Here is a 13252-nt window from a genome sequence, read left to right on the forward strand (position 1 = left end):
ATGAGGGACACTTGCAGGCAGCCGGGAATTGAACCCGTGCTGCAGAGGCTGCAGGCAGCCTCACAGCCCAGCACTCAACCGCTATGCCACCAGGGGAGGCCCTGATCATTTTTTAAACTTTGCTGTTTCTTTTTCTTTCAATTGTTCCTGACTCCCCCTCCATTACATTGTCTTTTTCTTATATCCAAATGCTCTTTATATTTATATTCATTTTAAATATTATTCCTACTTTGTTTTCTTTCAACTTATATTGCTTTGGGCTCTAGACTTGAATTTTTATGTAATCAATGTCATTTTGTTTCATGATCTCTAATTTAGCATAAAGATAAGCAAAACCTCCTCTGATGAATTTTTAACAGGTATCAAGTATATTTCTGAAAGTTTATCCTAACTGCAAAACAAAGGACTGCTGAAGGAGCACACATTAGTCATAAGGAAGCTATTGTAATCTATTACTAAAAAGTAGAAAGTATTTATCTTACTATAAAAATCCACTGAGGTACAAAGTAGTTTATGAAGATTTAAACTATTGGATAACTTAGTAAAATGACAAGGCATCAAGTGTTAGTGTAAAAAATCTGATCTTGCTACATCAAAAAATACAAAAGCAAAATACTATGCCAACTCTTACAGTTTCTTATTTCCAATTCCTCTATCTTGGTTTCATATAAGAGTTTTTCTCTCTTCATTAAGTTTTCCAAGTGTTAATTATAGGTCTTCTATATAATTTAAAAAATGTTCTTACTAATCAATGATTAAACAAGTTAACTACTTTCACTTAGTATAAATCCTATTTCCTGAATTCTATATTTAAAGAGTATTTCATTTGTTCCAATGAAAAGCTTGAACTTTATAACCTCAGTTTGAAAAAATGTACACAATATACAAATAATAACTTCTGAATATATAGTACTCAAATAGAAACACATGGAAAAGAATGATAGCATATGTATGTATACCTGCGTTTTAAGGGTTCGTTCTGTATTGATATTCTTTTCAAAGGCAGTCTTAAGATTATTGATCTCCTCATCCTTCTTCAATTTATATTCTGTCAATAAATTATATAAAATGCATTAATTTCTGCATTCCAAATTAACAATGTTCTTATTCAAGTTAGTATATATTACCGAGCAACTTTCAGTAACTTCATTAAAATAAATCTTTTTTTCAGCTTTACTAAGGTATAACTGACCATAAAATTATAAGGTATTTAAAGTACACAATGTGATGATCTGATTTATGTACCACTGTAAAAGAACTGTATGCCACCCCCCTCAGTTAACACATCCATTACCTCTTTTTTCTTAACATCTAAATTCTACTAGGATAATTCCTAAGGTTAAGGAAGTTATTTAACAGATAGAAAAACAAAAACAAATATTTCAACAAAAACAATATAAATAGCTAAAGATTTACCTGTGAAACTGATTTAACATGATTTTTTTTTTTAAAGAGGACATACCTTCCTCTGCCTTGCTCATTTTATCACTTAGCTCTTCATTTTCTTTTCTTAATAATTCAATATCTCTGGTTAGCATACTGTTTGTTTCTTCCAGCTAAACAAAACACACAAAGGATTACCATAGCCTCTATGCTAGTCTCATATTTAAAGCAGTAACCTTTAAAATGATAATTCTCATTTTCCACAGGTGACTATCAGACACTGCTTAATAACAGAAAATTCCCAGTTTCAATTTAAAATATATTCGTTTAAAATATTTTGAAATGATTGTTACCTTCCAAAAATTATTTCAATATTCAAACAAACACCAATGAAATGTGAATATACATATAGATATTAACAAAAGGAAGAATTACATTAGAAAATAGAAAATTTGTGTTACTTCTAACTGTGTAACCTCAATCTTTCTGGATCTCAGTTTTTTCAGCTGAATAATGGTGAAACAGCAAAAAAGCATATTGATTACTTTTAGTAATATATTTACTCTTCATCTATGTATCTCATTTCACTTAATCCTCATAAATATCCTATTCAAAAGATTATTAAATTAATTTTAGTCACATAACTTACCTGACTATCACACTTACCCGACTAACAGTGTGATCTTTATCTGTAATCTCTTGTCTATTTCTTGAAGCAGCTTTCTTACTTTCTTGGGTCAACTCAAAATACTGTTCTTCCAGAAGCCCTCGAGCCAACTGCTCGGACTCAGCTTTTGTTTCTGCTAGATCCAACTGAGTAGCAAGAGCCTCTCTACAATAGATATGAGAGAATGGATATAAACAAAACCAATTCACTCTTTCAACTTAATCGTATACTTAAAAACAATTATCTTTATTTTTAAAAATCTTATATATTTTACACCATTCATCACTTTTGTAAAATGTATGCTTTCTCCTCTCAGGTGTAGTCCCCGTAATATTCCCACCACCAGTTCACCCGTGCACCGTCACCATAGACCCTTGTACTCTTCCCTCCCCTGTTTTGATCCTTCTCCATTTTCCTCTCCTGCAGAATGTCTGATTAATAGTTGCCTGTTGATTTTGATTTTTAATTTATTATAATTTTTTTTCCTGATCACTTATTTGGTTCTTCTACATCCCTCCTATAAGTGAAACCATCTGATATTTATATTTTTCCTTCTGACTTATTTCTTTGAGCATAATCCCTTCCATCTCCATCCACATTGCTGCAAATGGCATGAGTTTATCTTTTTTGATTGCTGAGTGATATTCTATAGTGTATATATATCACATCTTCTTGATCCAGTCATCTATTTTTGGGCATTTGGGTTGTAAAAACAATTATCTTTAAATGATAAAAGAATTATTTCATTGCTTAAAATAAACTACAAATCCATTACAAACTTTCTGTAAAAGTAATGAACTTAACACACTTTGAAAAACTAAAGTAAAGAACTCTGCTATTGTGCTTAAGAAAAGCCAATGAAGCAATGGCAAGCTGTCTACTTCTATTTTTTTTTTTTTTTCTTTTAAAGCAGTCTACTTTTGCAAAGGAATCTTATGAATTTAATGGAAGATAGCATGGCCCAGTGGAAAAGCTAGCTTGTTATCAGGTGGTCAGCATCCCCATTTTATCACAAACTAATTGGGTAAGTTCCTTACCCTTCCTGGGGCTCAATTTAATCAAATCCATAAAGTGAGAGTTAAACTAAATTATTATTTTTTAAGATTTTTCTATTTATGCATACAAGAACTGGAGTACAGGCCAGAGGTGCAGGAGGTGAGAGGATTCACCAGAGACAGAGTGGGGAGCAGAACAGGAGACTGACTGAAATACACTGCTGAGGGGAGCAGCAGGCAAGACAGGAGAGGTCTGTTGCGCCATGTGGGTAGCTCCCTGGCCAGCTGGGGATTGAACTCGTGCTGCAGAGGCTGCATATAGCTTCACAGTACTGTGCTTAACCCCTTGTGTCACCAGGGGGGCCAAAACTAAATTATATTTTAGGTCCCTTCCAGCTTTGAAATTCAATGAGATTATGAAGACTTATAAATAGATTTGCAAACCACTATAAACTATTCTACCAAATGATTATCAAATCATTTTCAAGTTCACAACCTTTCTCTAATTTCTGAAACAGTAAACTTAACTGCATAGTATCTAGTTCTATTTGGACATCTAGGCTATACAACACAGAAAAATAACAAAACACACTCCTCACTCTTCAATGTTTGATAATTCCAAATTCTATAGCACAACACACAAAGTCTTTTGACTCATATTTACCTGTCCAGCCTTCTCTGTCACCTACTGTCTACCTCAAACTAAAACATTTGTTGTTCTCTAAATCACAGAGTGGCTTTGGACTCTGTACAATGGTACATTCCCTATTCTATTTTTTCTTAGTTACGACCGAGGAAATGGTCTCTGAATTCCTGAGATCATAGTAAGATGATGTATACAGTCCTTCAAAATATTCCATTAGCACTTCGCCATAGTTGGTATACCATGTTTCTAGACTAGATTCTGAAGCATTTAATAATTTAATTAATTTAATTTACTATTAATTAAATCACTGGCATGAAGTACAGTGCTTAGCACAATACTTATGATGAAAACATTTCTCTTAAATAGATTAAACAAGGACAAACATAACCCTGTGAAACAACAGAATGTCAAATATCGGGTACTCTCCTCCACAGTGAATGCATACAACATGGGATTGTGTAATATACCATACAGATGATAGGGAACAGATTACCACTATCACAGAGAATAACCAGAAAATATACTTAATTGTGCCTTTGTGCCTTAGATTCCATTTAATGTAATATGAATCTAAATATTGAATGTCAGTGACTGCTAGCAATACAAATAAAGACATAACCAAATATTACAAAGTTAGGTATGAGATAGTCTTCTCCCCTTTGAAAAGTAAGATTTCAATCTGATTAATTTTCAGATAAGGGGTGCCCACTTAAACATTCCATGATGATGGAAATGTTCTATACTTGTGCTGTTCAATATTCTACAAAGTATCCATATATGACTATCAAGCATCTGAAACGTGGCTAGTACACCAAGAAACAAAAGTTTAAACTTTATTTAAGTGAAGTAAAGTTTAAATTTAAACAGCTACATATGACTAGTGGCTACCATATTGCACAGTACCACATTAACTACTGATTCACAAGAAACACAGGAAGAGAATAAAAATGTTCAACTAACTATGAAAATAGAAGCAGAAAACTCACAACTAAGGGAAACTATAAAAGACAAATAATCCAGTTCCTTCAATAAATGTCAGGATAATGACTACTGTGGTAGGGCAGGGAATTAAGGAATATTAGGAATGGGAATACAGTACACTAATGACGTAGACAACAAGGTCTTTCTCTTTCAAGGGTGGTGGTTATAATGGTATTTGTCATATTCATAACATTATACATGTTCAGCTATTCTATGTGTTTGCTTCATTCAACAAGTTAAAATTTCTTTCAAAGGTGGTAACATGGAAATTATTTCCAGTGTCTGTTCTGATACAACCTGGCTCATTAAACTTAAATTTAAGAATGTTTTGTTGTGCTACTGATTCTTGTTTTAAAGTCATACCTTTCATTTTGTAGCTCTTGTATTTTCTTTAAATTTTCTCTGTTTTCTCTGTTTTTTTCTTCAATTTCTTCCTTAAGCTCCTTTACCTGGGTTTTATAAAGTGTCTGCAAAACAAGTGAAATATTTTATGGGGCCATCATTACTCTAATACCAAAGCAAAGAAAGACGACACACAGCTCCAAAGATAAACAAAAATTGAAAGTAAAAAACAATTCTACAAGCAAAAGGCACCCAAAAGAAGGCAGTGGCAGCTATACTTATATCAGATAAAACAGACTAAAAAAGGTGAGAAGAGACATGGATGAACACTATATAATGATCAAAGGGACAATACACCAGGAAGATATAACACTCATCAATACAATACTCACCAAATGAGAAAGCACCAAACACATTACACAATAACTATAGTCTCTGAAAACAGACATCAGAGGAAAGTACATACATGGTAGGAGACTACAACCCCCGCATTCCCACCAATGGACAGATCAATGAGACAGAAAATAAACAGGGACACAATTACCCTAAACAAAGATCTAGTCCACATGGGCCTAACAGACTTTTATAGGATGGTAAAACCCCAAAATTGAAAATACATTTTTCAAGTATACATGGGTCACTCTCCAGGATTGACCACATACTGGGTCATAAAACAAACAATTTAAGTATATGAACACGGAAATCATACCAAGAATTTTCTCTGACCATAAAGGTATACTAGAAATCAACCACAAAAAGAAAGCCAGGTGAATAGTCTCATTTGGATGAGGTTATATTTTTTAAAATATTCACGTAAGATAAAAACATCACTGAGGACACTTGAAGCAATTATCTGAAGTCAGCTTAACAAAACATTTTATGAATTACCAGTAAAATAAAACTAGTTCTTTTTATTGAAGATTTATGTGCTAAGAATAATGCAAATTCTTTATCACCCTCAGCTCTTTTAATTCTCACAACAACCCTATGAGGTAAGGCAATATAATTATCTCCATTTTACAGATAAGGAAATTGAGGCTTAAAAAAAAAAAAAAAAGAAAGAAAGCCAGGTGATACCATATTATGTGGAGACTGAACAACACACTACTAAAAGACCACTGGGTTAATGAGGAAATCAAAAAAGAAATCTAAAAACACCTTGAAACAATTTATAATGAGGACACAACCGTCCAGAGCATATGAGACAGAGCAAAGGAAGTATTATAAGGGAAGCATATAACAATAAAGGTCCCAAAGAAATAAAAAATTCAGAGTACTCAATAAATTCTCAAAGCATTAACTATAAACACTCATCAATAGCAGTAGTGGAAATAATTGGCCTGCAGCAAATGAGGAAAATGTCTATGTGCAAAGCAGATCTATAAAGTGCATATAGGCCTAAAACAGGAAAAAGCTTCTGAGTATTAGTTATACTTAAAAATGCAATGTGTATTCATGAATCATACTTGATAATACTAGCACGCTAAATCACCTGAGCTTGCTATCAGGCAAACAGAAACCTTAGGTTGAGGGCATTCTGGAAAGTTAGCATATAATGGTCATTTCTTTGTAAGTTAAACAGACCACAAACTCAGATTCAGAAATAAAATGTACAGATGGGGGAATGAAAGCCACATCAGAGTCATTTGAAAAAGAATCACAGTTCCCATGAAAATTCTAAACACCTTCTTTTTAGTCAAGTTTTGACAGTCTTTATGTATCTCACCGAGAAATACTGTTCTGCTTCAAGCTGATCTTGTAGCTCCCGCATCTGTCCTTCATTTCCTCTGTATTGTCTTCAGAAAAAAAGAGAAAATAGAAAATACATGCTATTTACACTAGAACTTTATTTTGCTTACTAAAAGTGCTATGGTAAAAAAGGTTTATTAACAGTTTTTAAAAATCATAATTCATTATATTATGGTAAGTAACTATTTGTATTTGATTAGATCATACTGTCTGTCTGGTTCCATTTTCTCCTTATGAAACAATACTATGCAAAGTAAAGGGAACCCTCCCTTTCCTAGTGAAGGTCAGTTTCAGGAGACTATTAAATGTGCATTAATCTAAACAGCAAAATTGAAAATAAATATTTTTAAATTTTTACAGAGAAAAGCATTCTTAGGGATACATTTTATTTTTTATTATTTTATTAATTTTTTACATCATTGTTCATTTTTAAACAATATTTGCTTCCCCCCACCCCCTCAGGTGTAGTCCCCATAGTTTTCTTCACCAATGTACCTGTGCACCATCACCTCAGTCCCCTGTGCTCCTCCCTCCCTCCGATCCCTCTCACACCTACTCCCCTACAGTATATCTCTGATTTATAATTGTCTGTTTTTGCTTTGTTGTGTTTTGTACTGTTATTATTTTTTTTACACTGATATCTTATTTGGTTCCCCTATATTCCTGCTATAAGTGACACCATCTGATATTTTTCTTTTTCCTTCTAGCTTATTTCACTGAGCATAATTCCTTCTAGTTCCATCCACGTTGCTGCGAATGGCATCAGTTTATCTTTTTTGATTGCTGAGTAATATTCCATTGTGTATATATACCACATCTTCTTGATCCAGTCATCTATTTTTGGGCATTTGGGTTGTTTCCAGGTTTTACTTATTGTTAATAGTGCTGCAATAAACACAGGGGTACAGGTGTTCTTTCGAATCAATGTTTTTGTGTCCTTTGGGTAAATCCTTAGGGATATATTTTAAATGTATTATCTAGTAAGTAAGCAATTAAAAACAAGACTTGAAAAAATTCAAGTAATAATAATAACAATAATAATTCATACTACATATTATGGCCAATTAAACATAGAATGCTACTGGAAATGAATTAATTGGATAAAAATGAGGAGGGAGGCAAGAACAATAAATTGGCAAAGAAACAGGATCACAGACACCTACATACACATTTGTATATAAAATATACACACATAAATATAATTCACATAGGGAGGAACAGACTCAATAAGACATACAGACTATATTTCCCAAACACTGATTTTCAAGGACTAATAATTTCATCTGTGGCTGCTAGGTTTTAATATATGTTAATAACTTTGTATTTTCAAATCCTAACTCCTAAGGTATATAATTCATAAAAGGACATGATAAATGCTCATTGAAAGTATTTGGGGCAAAATAGATGACTGGATCAAGAAGATGTATTATATATAAACAATGGAATATTACTCAGCAATCTAAAAAGATAAACTCATGACATTTGTAGCAACATAGAGGTGGAAGGAAATATGCTCAGTGAAATAAGCCAGAAGGAAAAGGAAAAATAGCGGATGGGTTCACTTACAGGAGGAATGTAGGGAAACCAAGTAAGGGACCAGGAAAAAAAAATAATTATAATAAATTAAAATGCAAAATTAACAGGCAACTATTAAAAGAGTGTTTTTTGCACAAGGGACTATGGTGATGGTGCACAGGTGAATTGGTGATGGGAATTTTGCTGGGACCACACCTGAAAGGTGAGAGCATGCATTGTACAAAAAGAAAGAATGATCTAAAAAAAAAAATATATATATATATATATAAAAATTTTAAAAAAGGTATTTGGGGAGAAGTAAAATTATAAAACACATTATTACTTAGTTAAAATGCTGGCTATTAAAGGGGAAAAGAATTTCACCAACGTAAAACTGGCAATTTTATCTATGAATTACTGTGTTGTAATTGAAGATATTATAACAAATTTTGAAGCTATAAAAACACCTTGGCATAGTTGGCATAAGATATACCCATCTGTGTGACACTATTCCCCTTAATTATATATATACAGTGCTATGAACCAATATTACCACAATAATAAAGTTTTTCAATAAATATTTATAAAAAATATATATTAAAAAATAATAAAAATAATACATAATTCAGTACCAGCACTGAATCATAACTAAAAAGTAGTTTATCTCTTATTTTTTTATTCTAGTGTGAAGAAACATGATGACTTTTGTGGATATGGAAATCTTATGAGAAAACTGTAGCTTTTTTCACCATAAGTAAATTTCTGTAAAGTCAGTAGTCTCGATAATTTTTCTTATAGAATAATTTGTTTCTTTCCTAGAGCAACAAAACAAAGGAGCTGACAAAACTAAATCAAAACAAATATGAGTACAGAGTTGAGGCAACTAAAAGGGAAGGGAGAGTGGGGATGGCAACAAAGGGGAGAGGGGGCCCAACTGTCTACGGTAAAGGAGTACAGGTTCTTTGGTGGTGGGTGTGGTATAGTGACAAGCATCTAAGGAGCTGTGACTCTGTTTCCCAAAACCATGTACATTATTGTAAACCAATAAAATTAAATGAATATGCAAACAAAAAATGTCTCTGAGACTTACTTTGTAATCTGTACTAACTCAAAGTCTAATAATCTTTTTGCTTCTAATAAAGTATTTATTTCCTGTTTCATCTGCTTTTCTAGACCTTTTAAATTGTCTGCCTCAAATGCTTGCGTCTTCAATTCATTTTGTAACAACAGCCTCTTATTTGATTCCTGCTCCAGTTGCAGTGTTAGATTCTTAACCTATGAATGAGAAAAATTATTGGACTTTAAATATCTTTAACAATCAGACATTATTTAAAAGAAAATTAATCAAACCTTAAGTACATTATAATTACTTATACAAATAGAGAATATTGGTATTTTAAAGCATCTCCAATGTTTCAGGTGTTTACTACTATAGAATTTACTATTAAGTCAAATTAATTTCCAAATTTAAATATGAGATATTGGGGAGAACAGGGGTGGAATATGTTTTTTTTCTACCCCTCATTTGTATGGAAATTCTGGAATAGAAGAAATAGAAGGTAAGTATGATGCCACTTTTTTTTTTGTAAGATTTATTCATTCATGGATACAAGAACCAGGGTACAGGCCAGATGTGCAGGAGGGTGAGAGGATTCACCAGAGACAGAGTAGGGAACAGAACAGGCAGACTGATGAAATACACTGCTGAGGGGAGCAGCAGGCGAGTCAGGAAAGGTCTGCCACGCCATGTGGGAATCTCCCTGGGCGGTCGGGATCGAACCCATGCCGCAGAGGCTAAGGACAGCTTCACAGGGCTGCGCTCAACCACCTGTGCCACCAGGGGAAGCCCTGATGCCACTTTTCGGGAGACATTCCTAGGGAGTATTTAAATGTACTCGTAGACTACAATCCATGAAGTTTTTCACCTTTGTGAATGAAGCTTTTCCTGACTATCCTGGTTTCCCCTTTCTCCCTTTTCTAACTTACATATGTAAACTAGTTATTTTCAAGACTTACAAATAATTTATAAAAAACATATAATAACAAACCTATAATGTCCTTTTTTTCATTCATAAATGTGTGCTCTGTATACGGTCAGGACTGCAGCTTTACATTCCCTGAAATCTAAGAGCAAACTCCTCTTTGGGACCACAACAGTCTTTATAATAGAGTTTCGTTTTTGTTTTTTAAAAAAGCAGTTGTGGGCCTCCCCTGGTGGCACAGTGGTTGAGCGTTGGGCTGAGAGGCTGCCCGCAGCCTCTGCAGTGCTGGTTCCATCCCCCCCGCAAGGGTCCCACAAGGCGCAAAGACCTCTCCTGCCTGCCCACTGCTCCTCTCAGCAGTGTATATCATCAAGTCTGTCTGTTCTGCTCCCCGCTCTGGCTCTGGTGAATTCTCCCACCCTCCCATGCTTCTGACTGTACCCAGTGCTTATATGTATAAATAATTAAATAAATAAATAAATGAATGAATAAATCGATCGATCGATAGATAAATAAATCTTAAAAAAAAAAGCAGTTGTTCAGTTATTTCAGGGAGGAGCAATGACACCTCTATACACCTCTACACACAACTGTATAGTCACAGTGCAAAGTGGTATAGACTCTGAGGTGTGAATGTTCAATATATATTTGAAGATGTAAATTTTAGGAGCTAGGGATATAGTGATGATCATGTAGCAGTTAACATAAATCAATATAGTTCATTTCATTCAAATCTCTTTCACGTTGTTTAAATGATAGACAACTGACTTTTCAGTCACAACTTATGATTGTTTATCTTTTGTAAGATGAACAAATTTACTACTGTCCATTTTTCTTACTTCATCCTCCATCCTTTCTTTATTTTCAGCCAAATGCTCAAGTTTCTGTTGAGATTGTTTTAAATCAACATCTAGCATGGAACACTGTTTCTCAATCTGAACAACCCTATTTTCAGCCTTCTCTCGAGCGTCTCTCTCTTCCTTCAGCTTTTTCTCCATTTCTGTGAAAGAAAAAAAGTTACAAACATATACTTAAAGACCCTATAGTACTTTTCATTTTCATAGGCTTATAAGATAAATTGGTACCAAAATTCCCAACTGTGTTTTAACTCCAATAGAGCTATTCATTATGTTAAATGCTAATGTTATTTGAAGTATTGATAATTATATAGTGGGACCTCTGGGGAGAGATACTAATCTATACCCTTCATTATTCCAGAAACACTTCAAGAGGCTTAAAGATATGATAGGAATTCTAATTTATGCAAGTCAAAAAAAAAAAAAAGATTCCATGGTAGTATAACATCTACTTTAATTACCAGAAGGTATAGTCTATAATGAGGTTCCTTTTTTGAGGTAGAATAACTAAGGTTCTGAGAAGTTAACTTTTCCATGGTCTGCAACTAGTAGATTACACCACTGGGATTCAAACTTAGTAAATCAGCTTTCTTACTCCAAAAGATTGACAAAATAGAGACCAATGGAATGGAATTTCCTCGTCTTTCTTCCCAAACCCACAAAATTGCAAGTACCAATACGATCATTCCTCTCAACACCTGTCTCTAATCAGATACAAATCCATCAATTTCTGTTCTAGACTTTGTTCCTTCAATTGTTTCCTGCCCCAACAATTTCTCACTCTCAACTGAATCATTCCTATCAACACAATACACTAATAAACCATTTTCCCTCCTAAAATATCCTCTATGATCTCACAAAGCTCACATCTACCATCCCATCTCTTTTCACAGCCAAATGTCTGCAAAAGTTCTCTATAATTACTATCTCTAGTATCTAATCCACTATATATTCTTCTCTTTACAATTTGGCTTCTATCTCTACCACTCCACTAAAACTGCTCTTTGTATTTGACAAGTGAAATACAACCTTACAAAATTCAAAGGACATGCAATATCCATGTTTTCATAGTAAATGACCTTAGCAGAATCAATACATTGAACCATTTCCTCATTTTTTTTTTTTTCAATAATTACTCTTTGAGATTCTAACGCCATGTTCTCTTGGTTTTTCCACTATTTCTTTAGCTGTTTTTTTCTTGGTTTTTCCTGTTCTACTTGACCTTCAATGCTAAACTTTCTTAGGGCACCATTATGATGATTCCTCTTTTCTGACCTCAGTCATATCCATATCAAAATATATTACCATCCACCAAGTGGTTAAAATTAAAAACCTGAGTCTGGTGTAATTCCATTTTTTTCCTTTTCCATCCAATTTATCATAAACTATTGTCTTCTGTATATACACGTCTTTCCAGCTCTACTATCACCAATGTCTATGGTCTACAGCCTTCTAACTGATCTCCCCTTTTTAAATTGTTGCCTCTCTCAAAAGCATTCTCTATGCAGCAATAAAAGTAGCCTTTTAAAAACATAAATTATACATCCCAGTACAGTTCAAAAAATTACAATGGCTTCCTATTATCCTTAGACTAAAAGTATTGAATTTACCATTTTCTTTTGCCTGGAATATTCTTTCTTCCACTCTTTCATCAGCTCTTTGACTTCAGTTCTTACCTAATATATTATTACCTCACATAGGCCTTTCCTCAGAACCGCAGCTCAGGGAGTACCACCAACTAACTATCGCATTAAATTTCCTTCACATTAGTGATTACAATCTATATGTATTTTCATTTATTTGCTTTTATTGGTCTATCACTACCCTCAGAATATATCTCTAAGAGGATGGGTTCCTATCAGTCTTAGTCTCTGCTTTATTCCTGGCTTATGGTAGGCCATCAATAATTACCTTATGTGAAAGAAATAAAAGGAGTTCAATACAGCTGATGCACACATTAAAAGTGCAAAGCAGTAAAAGTGTAAAGAAAGGTTAAGTGGGAATTCAAAGACTCTGTATATCATAAGGAGTTTGATATGCAGACAGTAAAAAGCCTTAAAAAGGATTTTAAGAAGGACTAATATAGTAAGATTTAAATTTTAAAAAGCACATGCTGGTCTAAGTAACAACATTAG

The 13252-nt window shown here is 33.6% G+C and overlaps 1 protein-coding gene across 1 annotated transcript in view; it reads right to left on the reverse strand.

Moving 5' to 3' along the window:
* The window catches only part of ROCK1 (Rho associated coiled-coil containing protein kinase 1), a gene marked incomplete at both ends in the record, with an annotated part of 127948 nt that overhangs the window by 15586 nt on the left and 99110 nt on the right, over positions 1-13252 (reverse strand). The window contains 7 exons of the mRNA XM_084252683.1: positions 960-1048; positions 1463-1556; positions 2050-2215; positions 5036-5139; positions 6741-6810; positions 9369-9553; positions 11100-11260. Coding sequence (XP_084108809.1) covers positions 960-1048; positions 1463-1556; positions 2050-2215; positions 5036-5139; positions 6741-6810; positions 9369-9553; positions 11100-11260 — 869 coding nt within the window. The remainder of the gene's footprint in view (positions 1-959; positions 1049-1462; positions 1557-2049; positions 2216-5035; positions 5140-6740; positions 6811-9368; positions 9554-11099; positions 11261-13252) is intronic.

The sequence above is a fragment of the Talpa europaea genome (assembly GCF_964194135.1).
Source record: "Talpa europaea genome assembly, chromosome: 13".
Classification (NCBI taxonomy): domain Eukaryota; kingdom Metazoa; phylum Chordata; class Mammalia; order Eulipotyphla; family Talpidae; genus Talpa; species Talpa europaea.